Source organism: Pan troglodytes, chromosome 13 (genome assembly GCF_028858775.2).
Source record: "Pan troglodytes isolate AG18354 chromosome 13, NHGRI_mPanTro3-v2.0_pri, whole genome shotgun sequence".
Classification (NCBI taxonomy): Eukaryota; Metazoa; Chordata; class Mammalia; order Primates; family Hominidae; genus Pan; species Pan troglodytes.
In genome coordinates this window covers 86,935,828-86,959,412 of record NC_072411.2, presented here as the reverse complement: position 1 = coordinate 86,959,412, position 23,585 = coordinate 86,935,828, and the positions used below count along the sequence as shown (strand labels likewise).

The following is a 23,585-nucleotide window of genomic DNA, read 5'->3' as shown; positions in this document are numbered from 1 at the left end:
ATTCTAAAAATTCAGTGTTTTAAATATTATAAGTAGACAAGAAAATTTTAGTTGGACATTTCCTTTATCTAACCACTAACACAATGTATTGCTTCATTTAGCTTTATCTGCTAAGTAACAGAGTGACTTTCTTTTCCCATCTTTTGAAGCATAAAATTAATGGGAAAATCATGTATGTGTGGCTGTGTGTACATATAATGTAAAATATGTGCTTTATACTGAGGATAATAATTTAAATAAACAGTATTGCTTTTTGTGTATATCATTATTAGCTCTAGTTCACTTAATATATCATAATTTATATTTGCAAATGCTATTTATAGAGCGTTAAGTTACATAGGTTCCATGATTCTGTATAGTTAAAATTTGTATAATTTTTTATTCATTACCACAAAAAGTAAACATATCTGATTAGTGTAACTGAACAGCAGTAACATCTGTTTTTAACAGTTGCATGTAGGATTCCAAATACATATACATTTTATTTTGGTTTTTACAAATTTGGCATCCCTAACAATGTTTCGATATGTCAACATATCCCATAACATTATTCAGCAAAAAATAAATTTGGAATGAAATAATTTTGATATAGACAATAATAAGAGAGGCTTTATTTATTGCAGAAACAAAGACTACTTTTAAAAAGTCTTCTTTTAATAACTTTGCCCTGGCTTGAATTGTAAAGTCTGAATTACAACACTGTTCACACCTAATAGCTGCTCACTGTTAGAAGCAGATCAAAGTTTAAAAGTTGTGAACCTCTAACAGCCCAGTTAGAGTTTATTCACAGCGCACTTAATGTTGGTCTGCTTCTCAAGCGAAATTCTTATCCTTTTTTAGAAAAAGAACCTTAAACATAATTTTAAATAGAAGTTCTCCAAATTTTCATTTTGAAAAGTATCTCTAAAAACTTTTTGTTAAAAGGGTCATAAGATACTGCCTTGCTGTCTTCCTCAATCAAATGTTTGAGTATCACCAATAAATGGGGTAGCTTTCAACTAAGATAACTTAAATAATAACATAAAGTTTATTTTTTAATCCAAAATTACAGTAATTTTGGCTTTTTACTGAAATGTGCATTAAACAGGTGTTTGCATAAAATTCTAATTCAAATTACTGTTTACAGCCTACAGAAGGCCATGAAAACATGTGTGCCTTATTCTGGGTACAGTAATAAATAGATTTGTGCCCTTTATTTATGACTCCCCCATACCCCTTTTTAGGTCATGTTTTAAGAAAACTTACAATTTCATTGGATACTCACCATACAGTTTCCTTTCTTAGCTCAGCCAGCTTGTGCAGGCGTTGGAGTGCCTTTTCCTGTTTTCTTTCATCTTTCCTGGATTTAGATGCTACATTTCGAGCAAATTCCCTTTGTTTCAGTTCCTTGAGCCTCTGTTTAAAAAAAGTTGGAAAATGATTAATTGTATTTTGGTCTATAGCAGTTTAAAAGTTTCATTGTTATTGTTGAAATTTTCCAATGCATCATCTTTGACCTTGTCGAGAGGTAAACACAACATTCATGGCAATCCACTTCTAACAAAAATATTTTCTCACATTTTGGCTTGTGAAAAAGCCAAAGCATATTATTACATCATAGTGAAATTTATATCTATGCTTTAGGCAAATTTTAATTGAAAACTTCAATCTCTTCTTATTGATCATTTCCTGCTGTTTCTCTGCGTAATTCAGATGAAGTATTTGTGTCTTATAAATCCCAAATTTACAAAAAAATTCAACTTGCTTATTGCTTATGTATTTCTGTTATATATAATACATTTTCTTATATTTTGATGTACAGTATATTAGAAAGTTATCTGGTCCTTTGTGTCTGTGTGTGTGTGTGTGTGTGTGTGTGTAAGTGAAAAGTTTATTAGGAAAGTAAATGAATAAAGAGTGGCTACTCCGTAGGCAGAGCAGCCCTTTTTGTGTGTTCTGAGAGTACATTATTTATGTTAATCCATAAGACAAATGATCTCTCCTGATGTGGTTTAAAACAATCCCTTCTCTCAAACAGCAGGCACATTTCCAGAATAATTCAAGATATTGGAAGAAAATTAGTACTGTTTTTCTAGAAATTCTTACTACATTGGGTATTATCTTTCATCTGTGTTAAAGAAGTTCATTTTCTGGGTTGATGGCAAGAAAAACAGCATGCCAACTCGAACATAATTGATAAATAGCCGTGTGTGTGGTATAATTTTGGAGACATCAAAGTTATCTTATGCCACAAATATTTTCACTATGTACTTTCATGAAGTGTACAGTTATTAAAAATAATAAAAGTACTATTTTCCCTAATGGTTCATTGTTATTATGCAATTGTAATATGTCAGAATCTTGAGTAGGACTCACTTATACTAGTGATATAATGTGGCTGTGTCCCCACCCAAATCTCATCTTGAATTGTAGCATCCATAATTCCCACGTGTGGTGCGAAGTACCCAGTGGGAGGTAATTGAATCATGGGGGCGGGTCTTTCCCATACTGTTATTGTGATAGTGAATGAGTCTCATGAGATCTGATGGTTTTATAAAGAGGAGTTTCCTTGCACATGCTCTCTTTCCTGCCTCCATGTAAGACGTGACTTTGCTCCTCCTTTGCCTTCCACCAAGATTGTGAGGCCTTTCTAGCCATGTGCAACTGTGAGTCAATTAAACCTCTTTCCTTTATACATTACCCAATCTCAGATGTGTCTTTATTGGCAGCATGAGAACTAACTAATACGGTAAATTGGTGCTGGGTAGTGGGGTGCTGCTGTAAAGATAACTGAAAATGTGGAAGTGACTTTGGAACTGGGTAACAGGCAGAGGTTGGAACAGTGTGGAGGGCTTAGAAGACAGGAAGATATGAGAAAGTTTGAAACCTCCTACAGACTTGTCAAATGGCTTAGACCAAAATTCTGATAGTGATATGGATAATAAAGTCCAGGCTGAGGTGGTCTCAGATGGAGATGAGGAACTTATTGGGAACTGGAATAAATGTTACTCTTGTTATGCTTTAGCAAAAAGACTGATGACATTTTGCCCCTGCCCTAGAGATTTGTGAAACTTTTTGGAAGAAATTTCTAAGCAGTAAAGCATGCAAGAGGTGAGTTAGGGGCTGGTAAAAGCATTCGGTTTTATGTATTCGCAAAGTTATTGTTTGGAATTAGAACTTATGTTTAAAAGGGAGGCAGAACATAAAAGTGGAAAATTTGCAGCCTAATCATGCGATAGAAAAGAAAAACCCATTTTCTGAGGAGAAATTCAAGCTGGCTGCGGAAATTTGCATAAGTAACAAGAAGCCAAATGTTAATGACCAAGACACTGGGGAAAAATATCTCTGAGGCATGTCAGGTTTCTTCACAGCAGCCTGTCCTGTCACAGGCCCAGAGGATTTGGAGGAAAAAATGGTTTTGTGGGCCAGACCCAGAGCCTTGCTACTTTGTGCAGTCTCAGGACTTACTGCCCTGCATCCTAGCCATGGATAAAAGGGGTCAATGTACAGCTCAGGCCATTGCTTCAGAGGGTGCAAGCCTGAAGTCTTGGTGGCTTCCACATGGTGTTGAGCCTGTGGCTGCACCCAATTCAAGAATCAAGGTTTGGGAACCTCTGCCTAGATTTCACAGGATGTATGAAAATGCCTGATGTCCAGGAAGAGGTGTGCTGTGGGGCAGAGCCCTCATGGAGAACCTCTGCTAGGGCCATGCAGAAGGGAAATGTGAGTGTGATCCCCCACATAGAGTCCCCACTTGGACACTGCTTAGTGGAGCTGTGAGAAGATGGCCACTGTCCTCCAGACAGCAGAATGGTAGATCCACCAACAGCTTATACCATGTGCCTGCAAAAACCACACTCAACACCAGCTCATGAAAGCAGCCAGGAAGAGGTCTTTCCTGTGCTGTTCTAGTGATAGTGAACAAGTCTCATGAGATCCAGTGGTTTTATAATGGGAAGATCCCCTGCACATGCTCTCTTGCCTGCTACCACATAAGACATGACTTTGCTCTTCCTTCACCTTCCACCATGATTGTGAGGACTCCCCAGCCATGTGGAACTGTGAGTCAAACCTCTTTACTTTATAAATTTCCCAGTTTCTGGTATGTCTTTATTAGCAGCATGAGAATGAACTAATACCACTAGTTACATTTTAAAAAACTAATTGGATAAAGTTTTAATAAATACCATATACATATGCACTTATGTGTACCAGGAACTTAGAACAATACATGGTTTATAACATTTCCGTTCCATAAAAATTTTTAAATTATTGTGTAACTGATTTAGATCCTCCAAATTATAAATGTTCCATCTATTTTAAAAAGTTCATCACTATGAATAAATAATAGTAGGCTCCTAATGATTCTGGATTGTAAATCTGAATTTCCCCAACATAGCATGAGGTAGCTCAAATGACATATAACACTGACATAGTTTAAACTTAAAATGATCTCTAATATTTAAATTGACATGATTTATAGAAAGTGTCCTTGTATGTGTATATATCTATATATTTTTGAATTTACACAAAGATATTTCAAGAATGCTCATTTGCACTGACATATTTGTGTAGGATAAGACTTTCCAGAGTAGAATTTAGATGAAAGATAAATCATGTCATAAATGTCTCAATTGTATAGATATTTCCCAGAAAGCAAAACTTTGAAATCATTTCCTTAATATGACTATTAAAATGGCTATAATTTTATCATATGCATCAAATTATTAATTGCTTTTCATAAAACAGGTGTAGAATTACAGTATAATAGGTCAAGAATATTTTGCTCATAAATTTTAGGTATACAGCGTCTTGGTCACTTTTATTTCTTAAAAACTTAAAGTAATATCAAGACTCATTCAACAGATAATTATTGAGAACTATCAGCAGTCACTCTGTTAAATGGCTGAGATTTTTTTTCATTAAAGAAAATATTTTTACTTTCATTGTGTGTTTCTATGAGTGTATATGTGGGCAAGTGTTGTGTATTTGTGCGTATTTTACAGAAATAAGGAGTGAACATACACATTAAGAGATAACAGCAATCACTGGTTGGATTATTCTTACAGTGCCATGTATGAAGAGAGAGAAGTGCTCAAGAAAATCCTAAATACAGCTACTTGGTAAAAGTGATATCTATGCTGGGTTTTGAGGAATACAAATATTAACTAGAAAAAAAGGGTTGGATGTTGGGGATGAGAGTGTGTATCAGGGACCATGAACAACTTCGTACAAACACAAGAATCTAAGTTTTCTACAATAAGATGTAAAAGAAGTAAAATACCAGGTGAAATAAAGCAAGAAAGAGTTTTAATACCAGAGCTAATCAGCAAATAATCTTTGATTATTAGTTATAAATAGTTTTATTCCAAGAAATACAGATAATTTATTTCCTACTGGTTCTTTAGAAAAGCTCTAGTCAACAAACCAAAAAGATAGACTTTACTGTTTTTAATAAAATCTTTAGTATAAAAGTTAATTGTTATTACATACTCACACATACACACACACATATATATAAACATATATAATACATAAAACACATGTAATAATCAATGATTAAAAATAGTGGTTTTAAATTTCATTGGTAAGATAAAAGTGCAATGCTTCTAATGAAAAACGAATGAAAAACAAACCATATTTTCCAAAGGAAGCATGCAAAATGCCAGGACTTTCACTATTTACTGTTTCAAAGTAACCATTGAGGTTTAGAAATAATTTGGTTTCATTGACATAATCATTGAATATTGAGGAGTCAGTCAAATATATATTAAATGCCAATACTGTTGTTATTTGTAATATAAGTGACTGACAGACATGACTGGAAGCAGCTCCAGATTTAGATAACTGTGCCTATTTAAAACGTAAATTTAAAGAGGAGAGGCTAGATGGTAGAATAGAAGGCTCCACCAATCATCTTCCCCCACCCCACAAGGATAACAATTTATCTACACAAAAAAGGCACCTTCATAAGAACTAAAAATGAAGTGAGTGTTCACAGTACCTGGGTTTAACTTCATTTCATTTAAAGAGGCACTGAAGAAGTAAGATAAACAGTCTTGAATAGCCAATGCCTCCCTTCGCCCAACCCCCAGAACTGGCCATTCTGCATGAAGAGAAAAATCTGCACACACGAGAGAGTGAGAGAGAAACAATTGTGAGACGTTATGTTGAACTCAGTGCTTTCCTGCCACAACAGAAAGCAAAATCGAACTGAACTCAGCTGATGCTCACCTATGGAGGTAGTATTTAAACCAGCCCTAGCCAGAGGGGAATGGACCATCCCAGCAGTTGAAACTTGAGTTCCTGCAAGCCTTGCCACCTTGGGCCAGAGTGCTCTGGGGCTCTAAATAAAGTTCAGCTTTATTTACTTCAGCTTTATTTATTCAACTTGCGGCAGTCTAGACTGCAACTCCTAGGCAAGTCTTATTGCTGAACTGGGCTCAGAGCCAGTGGTCTGGAGGGGCACATAACAAACTGAATAACAGTTTGGCTAAGGGAGGGCTGATGCTGCTCCTCTCTCTCCCCTAACCCCAGGCTGCAGAGCTCATGGCTCTGAAAAGATCCCTTCATTCTGCTTGAAGAGAGATAGGGGAGGGGAGGGGAGGGGAGGAGAGGAGAGAGAAGAGCAGGGAGGACTTTGTCTTGCATCTTAAGATACCATCTCACTCACCGCAGGAAAGAGTACCAGTCAGAATTGTGAAACCCTCTTTCCAGGTCCCAGCTTCAGGAAAACATTTCTAAACACACGCTGGGCTAGAAGGAAACTTACTGTCTTGAAGGGAAGGACCTAGTTTTGGCAGAATTGATCACTTGCTAACTGAAGAGCCCTTGGGTCCTGAATAACCAGCAGCAATACCCAGGTAGTACTTCGTGGGCCTCGTGTGAGACTCTGTGACTTCCTGGCTCCCAGCGAAACTCAGCATATTCCCAGTTGTGGTGGGGAGAGGCTTCCTCTGCTTGAGAAAAGTAGAGAGAAGGAAAGGGGACTTTGTCTTGCACCTTAGCTACAAGCTCTGCCACAGGGAGATAGAGCACCAAATGATCTCTTGGGGTCCCTGAATCCAGGATTTGGCTTTTGCATGGCATTTCTAGATCTGCCTTGGGCCAGAGCGGAGCCCACTGCCCTGAAGGTTGAGCCTCAGGCCAGGCAGTATTCACCACAAGCTGAACGAAGAGCTTTTGACCCTTAAGGAAATAGCAGTAGCCTGATAGTTTTCCCTATGGGCCTGTGATGGTGGTGGTCATGAGGTGAGGCTCCTCTGCCTTAGGAAATGGGAGGGATAAGTGGGAAGGACTACATCTTGTGGTTTGAGTGCCAGCTCAGCGACAGTACAATGGAACACCAGGTAGACTTCTAAGGTTTTTGATTCTGGACCCTGGCTTTAAGACATAACCTCTGGACCCACCTGGGGCCTGAAGGAACTTGATTCCCTAAAGGGAAGGACATAGGACACCAGCCATTAGTAAAGCCCCAAGGCTTTGAATGAAGAGAAGCCAGGTAGTGGCTACAGCAGGCTTTGGGTAAGACCCAATGCTGTGCTGGCTTCAGGTCTGACCCAGTGCAATCCCAGTGGTGGTGGCCACAGGGGTGTTTATGACACTCCACCCCTAGCTCCAGCCAGCTCAGAACTGAGAGAGAGAGACTCCATTTGTTTGGAAGAAAGTAAGGGAAAAGAACAGGAGTCTTTGTCTGGTAATCCAGATAATTCTTTTGGATCTTGTCCAAGACCTTGGAGGTGGTATCTCTGAATCTACAAGAGCCACAGAACTACTGGGCTTGGGGTGCCCCCTAATGTAGATACAGCTTAGTTCACAACATACAGTCCTTTCGGACCTGGAAAAACCTTCTAAAAGTGTAAGTACAAACAAGCCCAAACTGTGAAGACAATAAATACCTAACTCTTTGATGACCAGACATGGACAGATATTCCTAAGTATTAAGACCAACCAGGAAAACATGATCTCATCAAAGGAACCAAATAAGACATGATGGACCAATCTTGAAGAAACAGGGATATGTGACTCTTCAGACAGAGAATTCAAAATGGCACTTGTGAGGAAACTCAAAAATATTGACGATAAGAAAGAAGGAATTCAGAATTCTATGAGCTAAATTTAACAAAGAGATTGGCGTAATTAAAGCAAGCAGAAATTCTGGAGCTGAAAAATGCAATTGGCAAACTAAAGAATGCATCAGAGTTTCTTAAAAACAATTGATCTATCAGAAGAAAAAATTAGTGAGCTTGAAGATAGGCTATTTAAAAACACGAAGTCAGAGGAGACAAAAGCAAAAGGATAAAAAACAATAAATCACACCTACAGGATCCAGAAAATACCCTCAAAAGGGACAATCTAAGAGTTTTTGGCCTTAAATAGGATCTTAAGCAAGAGATGGGGATACAAGTTTTATCCAAAGGGATAATAAAAGTGAACTCCCCAACCTAAAAAAAAGTTACCAATATCCAAGTAAAAGGTTATAGAACACCATGAAGATTTAACCTAAAGAAGACTACCTCAAGGCATTTAATAATCAAACTCCCAAAGATCAAGGAAAAAGAAAGGATCCTAAAAGCAGCAAGAAAGAAGAAACAAATAATATAATATGGACGTCCAACATGTCCAGTAGCAGCCATTTTAATGGAAACTGTACAGGCTAGGAGAGAGTGGTATGATGTATTTAAAGTGCTTAAGGAAAAAAAAAAGACAAAAAACTTTTACCCTAGAATAGTAAACCTGCTTAAAATATCCTTCAAACAGGTAGGAGAAATAGCAACTTTCCCAAACAAAAGCTGAGGGGTTTCATCAATACCAGATTGTCCCACAAGAAATGTTAAAGTCAGTGCTTCAGTTAGAAAGAAAAGGTTGTTAATGAGCAATAAGAAATCATCTGAAGATACAATATTCACTGGTAATAGTAAGTACACAGAAAAACATGTAACACTGTAACACTGTAACAGTGGTGGATAAACTACTCTTAAATAGAAAGGTTAAATGATGAAACAATCAAAAACAACAACTACAGCAACTTTTAAAGATATACATAAGATAGAGCGAGACTCCATCTCCAAAAAGAAAAGAATAAAAAAGATATAGATAAGATTCAAACAGAAACAACAAAAAATAAAATAGGAGGGGAACAAAGTTATAGCATAGGGTTCTTAGTTTTATTTTTGCTTGTTTGCTCACGTTTGTGTAAAAACTGTTAAGTTGTAGCTTAAAACAGTGGGTTATAAGAGTCTATTTGCAAGCCTTATACTAACCTCAAATTAAAAAATATACAATTAAAACACAACAAATAAAAATAAAGAAATTAATTCACATCACCCAAGAAAATTACCTTTACTGAAAGAAGGACAGGAAGGAAAGAAAGAAGAAAGAGAAGACTACAACAAAACCAGAAAACAACTAACAAAATGGCAGCAGTAAGCTCTTACTTATCAATAATAACATTAAGCATACATGGACTAAACTCTCCAATCAAAAGACAGAATGGCTAAATTAATTTTTTTTTTAAATCTGAGATCCAATAATCTGTTACCTACAAGAAACACACTTCACCTATAAAAACACACACATAGTGAAAATAAAAGGATGGGAAAAGATATCCCATGACAATGGAAACCAAGAAAGGATAGGAGTAGCTATAGTTATATGAGATAAACAGATTCGATGATAACAACTATAAGAAAAGACAAAGAAGGTCACTATATAATGACAAAAAGATCAAATCAACAAGAAGATTAACAAATGTAAATATATATGCACCCAACACTGAAGCACCAAGATTTATAAAGCAAACATTAGAGCTAAATAGAGAGCTACACCTCAGTACAATAACAGCTGGAGAGACTTTAACATCCACTTTCAGCATTGCATGAATATTCCAGACAGAAAATCAGCAAAGAAACTTTGGACTTAACCTGTACTATAAATGAACTTAATAGATATTTGTGACACATTTTATCCAACAGCTACAGAATACACATTCTTCATTATATGGATCATTCTCAAGAGTAAACCATATGTCACATCACAAAACAAATCTTAAAACATTAAAAAAAATTGAAATAATATCAAGCATCTTCTCTGACACAATGGAATAAAACCAGAAATCAATAAAAGGAGGAATTTTGGAAACCATACAAATAAAGGAAAATGAAACAATATGCTCCTTAATGATCAGTGGGTCAATAAAGAGATAAAGAAGGAAATTGAAACACTTCTTGAATCAAATGATAATGGAAACGTAACATACAAAAATTTATGGGATACAACCAAAGCACTATTAAGAGGAAAGTTTACAGCAAACTAAAAAAGAAGACAACTTCAAATAACCTAAGAATTCATCTTAAATAACTAGAAAACAAAAGCAAGCCAAACCCAAAATTAGTAGAAGAAAAAAAAATAAAGATTAGAGTGGAAATAAATGAATATGAAGTAAAGGAAACAATACAAAACATCAATGAAATAAAAAGAAGTTTTTTTAAAAAGTTAAACAAAATTGACAATTTTGGCCAGACTAAGAAAAAAAAGAGAGAAGATCCAAATAAAACAAGAGATGTAAAAGGAGAGATTGCAACAGATACCATATAAATTCAAACGACCATTAGTGGCTACTATGAGCAACTACATGTAAATATATTGAAAAATCCAGAAGAAATGCACAAATTCCTAGACATATACAACCTACTGAACCATGAAGAACTCCAAAACTCAAACAGACCAGTAACAAGTAACGAGATGGAAGCCATAATAAAAAGCCTCCTAGTAAGAAAAATCCCAGCACCTGATGACTTTACTACTGAATTGAACCAAGCATTTAAAGAACTAGTAGCAATCCTACTCAGACTATCTGAAAAAATAAATAAGAAGGGAATACTTCCAAACTCCTCCTATAAGACCGTATTGCCCTGATACCAAAACCAGGAAAAGACACACTGAAAACATACACACACATACACACACACACACACACACACACAAAACAAAACTACATGTCAACATCACTGATGACTACTGATACAAAAATCCTCAACAAATACTAGCAAACTGAATTAACACATTAAAATGGTTATTCATCATGACCAAGAGGAATGTATCCCAGGGAGACAAGGATGATTTAACACAGGCAAGTCAATCAGTGTGATACATCATATCAACAGGATGAAGAACAAAAACCATATAATCGTTTCAAATGATGCTGAAAAAGTGTTTGATAAAATTGAACATCTCTTTCTGACAAAAGCCCTCAAAAAACTGGGTTTAGAAGGAGCATACCTCAACATAATAAAAGCCATATACCACAGACCCACAGCTAGTATCATACTGAATGAGGAAAAAACTGAAAACCTTTTCTTTGTGATCTGGACCACGACAAGAATGACCACTGTCATCACTGTTATTCAACAGAGTACTGAAATCCTAGCTAGAGCAATCAGACAAGAGAAAGAAATAAAAGGCATCCAAATTGGAAAGGAAGAAGCCATGTTTTCTTTGTTCCAGATGATATAATCTTATACCTGGAAAAAACTAAAGATGCCACCAAAAAGCTTTTAGAGCTGATGAACAAATTCAGTAAAGTTTCAGGATACAAAATCAACATACAAAAATCAGTAGCAATTTTATATACCAACAATTAAAATTCAGAAAAAGAAATTAAGAAAGTAATTTCATTTGCAATAGCTCCAAATAAAATAAAATACCTCAGACTTAACCAAAGAAGTAAAAGATTTACACAATAAAAAACTATAAAACATTGATGTAAGAAATTGAAGAGGACACCAAAAAGTAGAAATGTATTTCATTTTCATGGATTGAAAGAACCAATATTGTTAAAATGTACATACTACCCAAAGTAATCTACAGATTTAATGCAATTCATATTAAAATACCAATGATATTATTCACATAAATAAAAATCATAAAATGTATATGGAACCACAAAAGACCCAGAATAAGCAAAGTTATCTAAAGCAAAAGGAACAAAACTGGAGGAATCACATTACTTGGCTTAAATTATAATACAGAGCTAAAGTAACCAAAATAGCATGGTATTGGCATAAAAAAGACAGACCAATGGAATAGAATGGGGAACCCAGAAATAAATCCATACATCTACAGTGAACTCACTTTCAACAAAGTTTCAAAGAACATACATTGCGGAAATGACAGTCTCTTCAATAAATTGCACTGAGAAAACTAGGTATCCATATGCAGAAGAAAGAAATTAGACTCCTATTTTTTGCCATATGCAAAAATCCCACCAAATAAAACTAAAAGAAAACACTGGGGAAACTCTTCAGGACATTGGAGTAGGCAAAGACTTCTTGAGCAATAACTCACAGACCCAGACAATCAAAGGAAACATGGACAAATGGGGTCACATCAAATTAAAAAGCTTCTGCACAGCAAAGAAAACAATTAACAAACTGAAGAGACAACTCGCAGAATGGCAGAAAACATTTGCAAACTACCCATCTGACAAGGCATTAATAACCAAAATATAAAAGGAGCTCAAACAACTCTATAAGAAAAAAATCAAATAATCAGATTAAAAAATTGGCAAAATATCTAAATAGACATTTCCCAAAAGACATAAAAATGACAAACAGGAAGTGAAAATGTGCTCAACATCATTGACTATTAGAGAAATGTATATCAAAACTGCAATGAGACATCATCCCACTCCAGTTAAAATGGTTTTTATCCAAAAGACAAGCAATAAAAAATGCTAGTGAAGACATGGAGGAAAAGGAACCCTTGTACACTGTTAGGAAGAATGCAAATTTGTACAACCACTCTGGAGAACAGTAACTTAAAAAACTAAAAATAGAGCTACCATACAATCCAGCAATCCCACTATACACAAAAGAAAGGAAATCAGTATATTGAAGACATATCTGCGCACTCATGTTTATTGCAGCACTATTCACTATAGTAAAGATTTGGAAGCAGCCTAAGTCTCCATCAGCAGATAAATGGAAAAAGAAAATACGGTACATAAACACACAAATTATCATTCAGCCATAGAAAATAAAGAGATCCTGTCATTTGCAACCACATGGATGGAACTGGAGATCACTATCTTAAGTGAAATAAGCCGGGCACTGAAAGACAAACACCACACATTCTCACTTATCTATGGGAGATAAAAATTAAACTCACGGAGATGGAGAGTAGAAGGATGGTTACCAGAACCTGGAAAGTGTAGCTGGGGGTGGGGTAAGTGGGGGATATTTAATGGGTGCAAAAGTACAGTTAGAATAAGTAAGTCCTAGTATTTTTGAGCACAAGAAGGTGACTATAGCAGAAAAATAATTTAATTGTACATTTAAAAATAACTAAAAGTAACTGGATTGCTTGAAACACAAAGGATAAATGCTTAAGGTGAGGGATACCCTATGTACTCTGATGTAATTCTTATGCATTGCATGCCTGTGTCAAAATATCTTATGTGAGCCATAAATATATATACCTACTACATATCCACAAAAAATAAAAATTACAATTAAAAAATAAACAAAATGTAAATGTGTCAATATTGTAGAGGCTGTCCAAAAGCACTATGCTACATCCGGGTGATTGTACTAATCTTGATCTTCTATGCACAAATACTTCTCTTATTTTTGTGACAGACTTCCTGATACCAAGGTAAGAAAAAACTCACCTAATATTTTGATAATATTCAACTGCTTTGAGACCTGGCCAAATATTTTGTAGGGTTTTAAAACTAGAATTTACCAGTTTTAATGTTTTTTCTTATATTTTTCTGCAACAAGAATAAAGTTCCATGTCATATTTACATCTAGAAAAGTAATTTTGAGAGGTGAATAATAGAAATCAAGTATAGTTACACTCCAAATAATAACACTTTGGTCAATGATGGACTGCATATAGAAATGTGGTCCCACCAACCAGGCCAATATGGTGAAACTCCGTTTCTATTAAAAATACAAAAATTTCAAATAAAGTGATTAGGGAAGGTGTATGAATTTTCTATTTTGGTGTAACAAATTACCACAAATTTAGCAGCTTAGCCCACATTTATTCCATGGTCTGCATACCTGTCCTTTCATCAATCAAGAAGTTGGCTAGGGTGTATTTTCATCTGGAGGGTTGTCTGTGGAAAATGTCCACTTCCAAGCTTTCTAATGCTATTGGTGGAATTCATTTCCTTGTGGTAGTAGGACTGAGAGCCTGGGCTTCTTATTGGCTGTCAGCCAAGGCCGTTCCAAGCAACTAGAGGCTACCAGCAGTTTCTTGTCCCTGGGGTTTTTCATAAGACCCACTGAAATCATGACAGCTTATTTAAAGTTACCAAGGAAGTGTCTCTCTCTCTCTCCATTCTGCTAAGTATATAAAGCAACCTAGTCAATGGAGTGTTATCTCACCAATTTTTCGTATTTTGTCAGTTAGAAACAAGTCACAGTTTCCATCCACATACAAGGGAAGGGAATTATATAAAGGCATGACTCATTGGGAAGCACTTTAGAGTGTGTTCACCATAGAGTTCCGCATTGAGAAGGTGACATTTGAAAATAGACATTTAAGAAATGTAAAGTAACCCAAACAGATATCTCAGGGAAAACTCTCCAGACAGAGAGATCTTTCAGAGTGAAATAATAAAGAATTTGCAAGTCATTTTTGTTCTGACCACTGCTCATAGTCGCATGGTAGCACAGATGCCCTTTAACTGCAAGTTTTAAAAGAGTGGGGAAAAGAAGAATTCTCTAAACCACAACACTGGGCAAGTGACATTTGACAGAGGAAAAGAAAACTCAGGCCTGATTTATAGATGGTCCTGTGTGACATGCAGGCACCATTTGAAATAGATAGCTGCAGCACTACAGGTTTTTTGTTTGTTTGTTTTTTGTTTTTTAGATGGAGTCTCACTCTGTTTCCCAGGCTGGAGTGCATGGTGCAATCTAGGCTCACCGCAACCTCCTCCTCCCAGGTTCAACCGATTCTCCTGCCTCAGCCTCCCGAGTAGATGGAACTACATGCATGTGCCATCATACCCAGCTAATTTTTATATTATTAGTAGAGATGGATTTCACCATGTTAGCCAGGCTAATCTCGAACTCCTGACCTCAGGTGATCCACCCATCTCAGCCTCCCGAAGTGCTGCGATTACAGGCATAAGCCACCATGACCAGCCTACAGTTCTTTTTTGCGACTACCCTGAAGAGCAATGATGACAGGAATTTCTCACAATGGGAAGAACATCAAGTAGTGAATTTTGTTGTTCATTGTTTTTGGAAGGAGAAATAGTGAGATGTAAAATTATATACCAGTTCATGAGCTGTGGCCAATGGGTTGGCTGGATGGTTAGAAACTTGAAAGAAACATGATTTAAAAATTGGTAACAAGAAGGATTGGGTATGTGGATAGACTTCTGTGAATGGGAGAAAAACAAGAAGATGTTTGTGTCCCACATAAATGCTCATCAAAAGGTCAGCTCAGCAGAGAAGAATTTTAATAATCAGGTAGATAGCCTCTTTCCCCAGCTGCCTGTGTCACTGCCCAATGAACTCATGAACAAAGAGGCCATGGTGGCAGGAACAGGGGTTATACATGGGCTCAGCAATGTGGACTTCCACTCACCAAGGTTGACCTGGCTATGGCCATCATTGAGAGCCCAATGCCAGCAGCGACAGAGACCACCACTGACCCCTGATACAGCACTATTCCCTGGAATGATCAGCCAGCTGCCTGGTGGCAGGCTGAGTACATTGGATGGCTTTCATCATGAAAGGGGCAGTGTTACCTTCTTCCTGGAATAGAAACTTACTCTGGGTATGGATTTGCCCTCCCTGCACTCAATGATTCTCACAAAACTATCATCTGTGGACTAGCTTATCTGCATTTATGATATTCCACACCCAGCATTTCTCTAATCAAGGTACTCACTTCACAAATGAAGAATAGCAATGGGCCCAAGCTTAAGAAATTAACTTCTCTTACCATGTTTTCTACCACCCTGAAGAAACTGGTTTGATAGAATGGTAGAATGGCCTTTTGAAAGTTTAATTACACAGGAAATTCTTCAAAAGACCAAAGAATGGGTGAAAAAATATATTTTTCTCTCCTTATTTGTTGAAACAGGCACTTTACACTAAACACTTAGTTTAATGTGGTATGGTGGTTTCTAGTTTGGAATACCATAATATATATACCCCTCCCCTACTGGTGGATGTCTAGGTTGTTTCTGATTCCCATTATTACAAATAGGTGTATAGTAAAGTCTTTTTACATAAACCTTTGTATATGTGCAAGTATCTCTGAAGGATAAATTACTTAAAAGGAAAAATTGTTAGAACAAAGCATATATATGGATTTTTAATTTAAATTTTAAAATAAATACTGTTTGATTACCCTCATCCACCCCAAAAAAGAAAATTCAGTTTCAACTCCAGCCAGGTGGCAATACCAGGCAGGGTTTTGGTAAGACTCTCCAGAAAGCTGCATATGTTCTGAATTAGCATCCAATATATGATGTTGTTTTCCTTACAGCAAGGATTCATCATCCCAGGAATCAAGAGGTGAACATGGGACAGGCACACTCCCTATTACCACTATTGATTTACTTACTAGCAAATTTTTGGCTTCCTATTTATGCCACCTTATGTTCTGTTGGCCTAGAAGTCTTAGTTCCAAAGGAAGGAATGCTTCCATCAAGAGACATATTAATTATTCCACTGAACTGGAAGTTAAGACAGAGTGGGTTAAGCTACAGCTATCCACTTTGGGCTCCTTATGTCTCTGAATCAACAGGCAAAGGAAGGAGTTACTGTTCTGGGTGAGGTGATTGATTTTGATTACCAAGGGGAAATTGGACTGCTACTGCACAATGGAGGTAAGGAAGATCATATCTGGAATACAGGACATCCCATATGGCATATCTTAGTATTACCATTTCCTGTGACAGACATCAATGGAAAAATACAACAATTCAGGCAGGACTAATAATGGACAAGACCCTCAAAAATGAAGTCTTGAGGCATCCCACTAGTCAAGGAATGACTATCAATTGAGGTGCTTGTTGAGGATAAAGGGAGTGGGTAATAGAAGAAGGCATTTGTAAATACTGGCGATAACCATGTGGCCAGTTACAGAAATGAGGACTTCAATTGACATGAGAATATTTTCCTTATTTTATATAAGTATTTGTGTGTGTGTGTGTGTGTGTGTGTGTGTGTGTGTGTGTGTGTGTACTAGTTATGCCTTATCTGCATGGGATACATTCAAAAAGCCCCAGTGGATGCCTAAAACCACATATAATACCAAATCCTATATTTACTGTATTTTCCTGTATATATACACACACACACACCTATGATAGTTTAATATATAAACTAGGCACAGTAAGATTAACGATAACTAATAATAAACAATTATAACAATATACTGTAATATACGTTTTGGGAATATGGTCTTTTTTTTCAGAATATCTGATTGTACTATACTCATCTATTTTCAGAACACAGTTGACTGTGAGTAACTAAAACTGCAAGGGGATACAACTGTATACACACACATATTTGTTTTTCTTTTTATCCTTTTATGATATGACATAATATGTATTGAATTACATCATAGTATCTAAGTATTGTTAATTTTACATCATAGTATTTAAGTTACAGAATATTAAGGAGAAAAGTGAACATTACCCAATGACTTTAAATTATCTTCTGGGGAAAGGATTGGTATCTTTTGGGTTGTATGCAGGATAGCTGTATCATGTTAGACAGAGTGTGACCTTGTTATTACATTTATTTGGAGATTAAGTTTGGGTTAAAGGGATGTGTATGGGTGCCAGGTTAACTTAGAAGGAGGTGAACTTGTGATGGTTAATTGCATGTGTCAACTTGACTAGTCCATGCTATCTATGTATTGGTCAAACACCAGTCTAGATTTTACTGTGAAAATATTTTTTAGATAAGATTGATATTTAAATCAGTAGACTTTGAGTGAAGTAGATTACCCTCCATAATATGGTGAGCCTCATTTAATCAATTGAAGCAGAGCAGAAAAATCAATAGATTCCTAGTCCTTAATAGCATCATTGAATTACAGCATCAGCCTTTGACAGATTACCTATGCATTTTTTTCTTTTTCTGTTTTTTGTTTTGTTTTGTTTTGTTTTTTTGTTTGAGATGGAGTCTTACTCTGTCTCCCAGGCTGGAGTGCAGTGGTGCAATCTCAGCTCATTGGAGCCTCTGCCTCCTGGGTTCAAGCGATTCTCCTGCCTCAGCCTCCCAAGTAGCTGTGACTATAGGCACACGCCACCACGCCCAGCTAATTTTTGTGTTTTCAATAGAGACGGGGTTTCACCATGTTGACCAGGATGGTCTCCATCTCTTGACCTCATGATCCACCCGCCTTGGCCTCCCAAAGTGCTGGGATTGCAGGCGTCAGCCACCATGCCAGGCCAATCTTTTTAGAGTCAACTTTGAAATTTCTCTTATTTACAGTTGAATGTAATTTTATCATAGATATTCACTTACTGGATATTGTTCCTGGATAATTCTCTTTATATTTTCAGACTTCTGTCTCCTCATATGATATATAAAATCCCTTCAAGTTTTTATATTCTAAGGTCTATGTTTCCAATGCCATCTTTCAAGTTGGAGTGAGTTAGTATGAAATAAAATATATATTTAGATTAATAACAAGAATTATCTTGTTAAGTGTTTTCCCTACCACAAGTAAATACATTACTCTCTTGTTCCAAAATTTTTGGTTATAATTTCATTCTTCTTAGTGAGTTAATATATTATCCACTATTCCTGTTTCCATAGGCTTAAAGCTTCCTTTGAATTCCAGAGAGTTGTTTCTGTCAAGAACTATTTTTTACAAGCTTTTGAAAAACCTAAGTATGATTTTTACCTTGTAGAGAAGTAACACCATGAAAGAATTACAACTCAATCACCAACTCTATTTCCTGAATCAATTTAGCTCTCTTCAATGACACTATGCAAAAGTTCTATTAGAATGTTAGCAAATATCCTTCTTCAGAGAAGGTTAAGATATTCTAGTGGATGGTATCACACATTAATGTGTAATTTTGTTCTAGTCATTATTTAATCAATGGCATTATGCTGAATGAACCTGTGGAAGACTCTTTAAAATTTCCTTTCCCATTACTACCATGAATGTGTATCATTTGGATTTTTCTCATGGCAGCTTTAAAAGCATGTAATCTCTTAATGACATATCAGATCTGAACAATATCTTTCCCCAAGGCCTCTCCTTCTTTAGATTCCATTAACTCAAGTTTCTCTTTGTGTACAAAATCTCATTCTAGTTTTAATATAAAAGTCTTTGCAATCTGTGCATGTTATGTCTAAAACTGATTTTCTGACCATTCAGTTCATTTTCTTAAGCGCTGGATCAGAAGTGTCTCATGCATTGTAAGTGCCCATGAATACTTTTCAAATTGATTGAATTCACATAGGATGGCAGTGATTAACTTCTTAATAGAATAGGAGGCTTTCAAAATTTGCTAACAAAAACATTGGATAGTACAGTGAGAGTAATAGAAACTCAAGTGTAAGAGGCATTGATGCTATTATTTTTTAATATATATACAAACAACTGAATGCCCAGTGATTGAAGAATGGTTAAGAGACATGGCTCAACTTTATATAGATATACCTTGCAGCTATTACCAATAATGTTAATAGCTGTAAAATATTTGAGATATTCTTGAACTAAAATGTTATTTTTTAAATGCAAATATTTTTACAATGTAATAAACGTATCTGCATCTATAGGAATAGAGTAAAAATGCCAGAAAATATACAAGATGTTAATTATATTTCTCTTTGTACAGTAAATATGGAATAATTTTACTTGTATTTTCTGCAATATGTTATTTCCCATTTTCTTCTGACTAGAATGTTTTACACAGATAAGAGTTTCTTAAATTTAAATTTGAAATATAAAACTAAGATTTATTGTAAAACCAAAATAAAAATTACTACTGCATGACTACTCCAATTATATTTTTATATATATGACTTAATAAATAACTAGATTATTCCAAATAATCCCAATTCGTTGAACATTCACAAGTAAATCAACATATCAAATAATATCAGTCTAGTGAATTATTGCTTACATGATTTTTAAAACCATGAAATCTATATGGGTTAGTTAACATTTTAATCATTTATTTGATGTAATGGGAAAATAATATATACACACAGTTGTAGTGGTCTGTGAGAAATATAATATTATGCTATATAAGTGTAAATATATCATTTATTCTTTTTATCTTTTTCAAAAGTGTTATGTATATATAGTTACAATTGATATATTGCTTAATATATACTAAATTAATTGTAACAATTTAGCAAGTGTTTTCTCCTTCTTTATGGAGGAATTTAAATCTGGTGTAACTTTAGATTTCCAACTCTTAGACACGGAATAAAGGTGGAATATCAATTCCTGTTATTAGGAAATTTGGCTTAAGATTTGTAAGTTATGTTTACAAATAACTTCAAATTGCTTTTGGACTCAGAAGTATGTGAAGAATTTATTATTTGGTGGGAAGCCATAACTGGGATTTTCCTAAATACAAACTAAGTTTGTCCCTTGCCAGAACAATGGAAGTTATACCTAGAGAGCCTCTTATAACATGTATTAGTTCTTGAGGGGCTTCTAAGCCATCCACCCACATTATCTCATCTCTCTGCAGTTAAACTGTAACTTGGAATACCAGAGAAAAGAGCCCTAGAATTACTGTGGGAATGCAAGGACTCCTACTGTAAAGGATGTAAGATGCTGGCCTGTATCCTTCTAAGTGAATCTAATGTTGAATAATCATTCAAAAATGCATGTGTGGCAGGATGGGCCAGGTCAAGAAGCTGTGTTTTCTAGGCAATGAGACCAGAGCCTCTGACCTGCATCCAGCCTCTGATCTGCATCCCACAGGACATATGAAATTCTGTTTATGTCGTGAGAGGACACAGATATTCTGACACAGGCATCCACAGATACAGAAGAATGAATCCAAAGGTAGTACTTGAGCATCTGGGGTCAAATAAGCCTGAGGAATCTGAAAGGAAACAATCCATAATCCAAGAAACAAGCCTTGGTCATAATTAAAAGATGATCAGAGGAAGCTGTTTAAGAATGTGACCTGAGAATCTAGAGTCATGCAGGCACATGAGTAGTAAGGTTAAGCATCTTTTCAGATGTTTACAAACTATTATTGAGTGACCTTGGTGGAAATGGAAGAGTAGGAAATTTCAAAGCCTTATCTCTTCACAGAAACACTGAAAAAAGAATCAAAAACTATCAGAATCAACTTCTTGGATATCTGGAAAGTAATCAAAGGTTTACAGGAACTGAATGATCACTGAATCGAGGAAAAGATAACAAGCATGTGAGACTTTATTTTCTCCTCGTCCCAATCCCCTACCTGGAAAAAGAAAAAGGAACTGTCAACCAAGAATACTGTATCTAACAGAACTATACTCAGAAATAAAGCAAAAATTAAGACATTCACAGAGAAACAAGAGCTGAGGGAGTTGTTGCTAGTGGACTTGCTTTATAAGAAATGCCAAGAGAAGCCATTCAGGCTGAAATAATGGACTCTAGAGAATAACTTGAAGTCAAACAAAGAAATAAAGTACACTGGTAAAGGTAACTACATAGGTAAATAAATAAAAGTCAGTATAATTGTATTTTAACTCTTCTTTCATTCCTATGTCCCATTATCCAATAATTATAAATCTATGCCAATGTATACACAATGTAAACATAATGTAATTTATAACAATAACTACATAAAGAAGGAGGTCTAAAGCTATATCAGAGCAGGTTTTGGAATACAAGTTAAGCTAAGTTTGCAAAAGAATGGTATTGAACATCTACCTCACACCATTTAAAAAACTTAGCTCAAAATTGATTAAAAACATAAATATAAAACTAAATCTATAAAAGTCTTAAAGGTGATTATAGGGCTAAATCTTCATGGACTCAGATTTAGCAATGGTTTCTTACATACAGCACCAAAAGCATGAGCAACAAAAGAAAAATATATTAATGGGACTTCATTAAAATTAAACAATTGTGTGCATCAAAGATAAAATCAAGATCTTTGAGAATACGATGTAGAGAATAGGTGGATTGTTTGCAAATAATGTATCTTATAAAGGCCAAGTATCCAGAATATGTAAACAAAAAGACAACCAAATTTTTAAAAGTAGGCAAAAGACTTAAATAGACATTTCTCCACAGAAAATTTACAAATGGTAAGTAAGCATGTGAAACGATGTGCAACGTCATTAGTAATTAGAGAAATGTGAATCAAAGCCACAATTAGAAACCATTTCACACTCACTAGGATTGTTAATTTTAAAAAAGAATAGAACATAATACATGTTGGCAAGGATGTGGAGAAATTGAAACGCTAGTTAATTGCTGTTGGCAATGTAAATTGGTGCAGCCACTGTTGAAATAGTTTGGCAGATTCTTGAAAATTAAACATATAATTACTGTATGACCCAGCAGTTCCATTTCTAGGTATATGCCCAAATTGTTTGAAAAATGGATATTCAAACAAAAAATTTTACACAAATGACCATAACAACACTATCTGCAACAGCCAATATTTGGAAACAACTTAAGTTCCAATCAATAATAAATGGACAAAACTGTGATATATCCAAGGAATATACAACTTGGATACACCATAAAAAAATTGTATTGTATGGGAAATAAGCCAGACACAAAAGGTCATATACTGTATAATTCAATTTACATGCAATATTCAGAATAGCTAAATCAATAGAGACAGAAAAATTATTGGTCACCTAGTGCTAGGACTATAGGGAAATGGGAGTGACTGTATAAAGTTTAGAGAGTTGTTTTTTGTGAAGGTGAAAGTTTGGAACTAGAAAAGGATGGTGTTCACACTATGTAAATGTACTGTCACTGATTTGTTCACTTTATTATGGTGAATTTTTTGGTGAATTTCACCTAAAAAATTACAAATGCTTTGATTTTCTCATCTTTTCTAAATAAATCTCAATTTTCTCCAAGTATTTTTAATCAGTAAAAACGAAAGGTGTAAGCATGTTTTCAGACCATAAAACAAAATTTTCAAAGGGAAAATTGTAGGAAAAAAAGGAAAAACGAAAGGGAGAAAGAAATAAAATGCAGAACAAAAACAATTTGTTTTTTAATTTATTCACTGTAGCATTCATATACACAAATAAACATTCAAGCTGAGAGCAAAACAAGAATATAATTCCATTTACAACAGCCACAAAAATATCCAAGAATACGTCTAACCAAGGAGGTGAAAGGTCTCCACAAGGAAAACTACAAAGCACTACTGAAATAAATCACAGATTACACAAACAAATAAGAAAAAATTCCATGCTCATGAATTAGAAAATCAATATGGGTAAAATGACCATACTGCTTAAAGTAATCTATAGATTAAATGCTATTACTATCAAATTACCTACTACTGTCATTCTTTGCAAAATTAGAAATACTATTCTAAAATGGATAAGGAACCAAAAAAGAGCCCGAATAGCCAAAACAATCTTAAGCAAAATGTATGAAGCCAGAAGTATCATGTTACT

The 23,585-nt window shown here is 35.3% G+C and overlaps 1 protein-coding gene across 1 annotated transcript in view; it reads right to left on the bottom strand.

The window, feature by feature from the left end:
• Positions 1-23,585, bottom strand: part of ZNF804A (zinc finger protein 804A) — a 339,920-nt gene that overhangs the window by 5,310 nt on the left and 311,025 nt on the right. Inside the window, exon 3 of the mRNA XM_525981.6 lies at positions 1,265-1,395. Within this exon, the coding sequence (XP_525981.2) occupies positions 1,265-1,395 (131 nt within the window). The remainder of the gene's footprint in view (positions 1-1,264; positions 1,396-23,585) is intronic.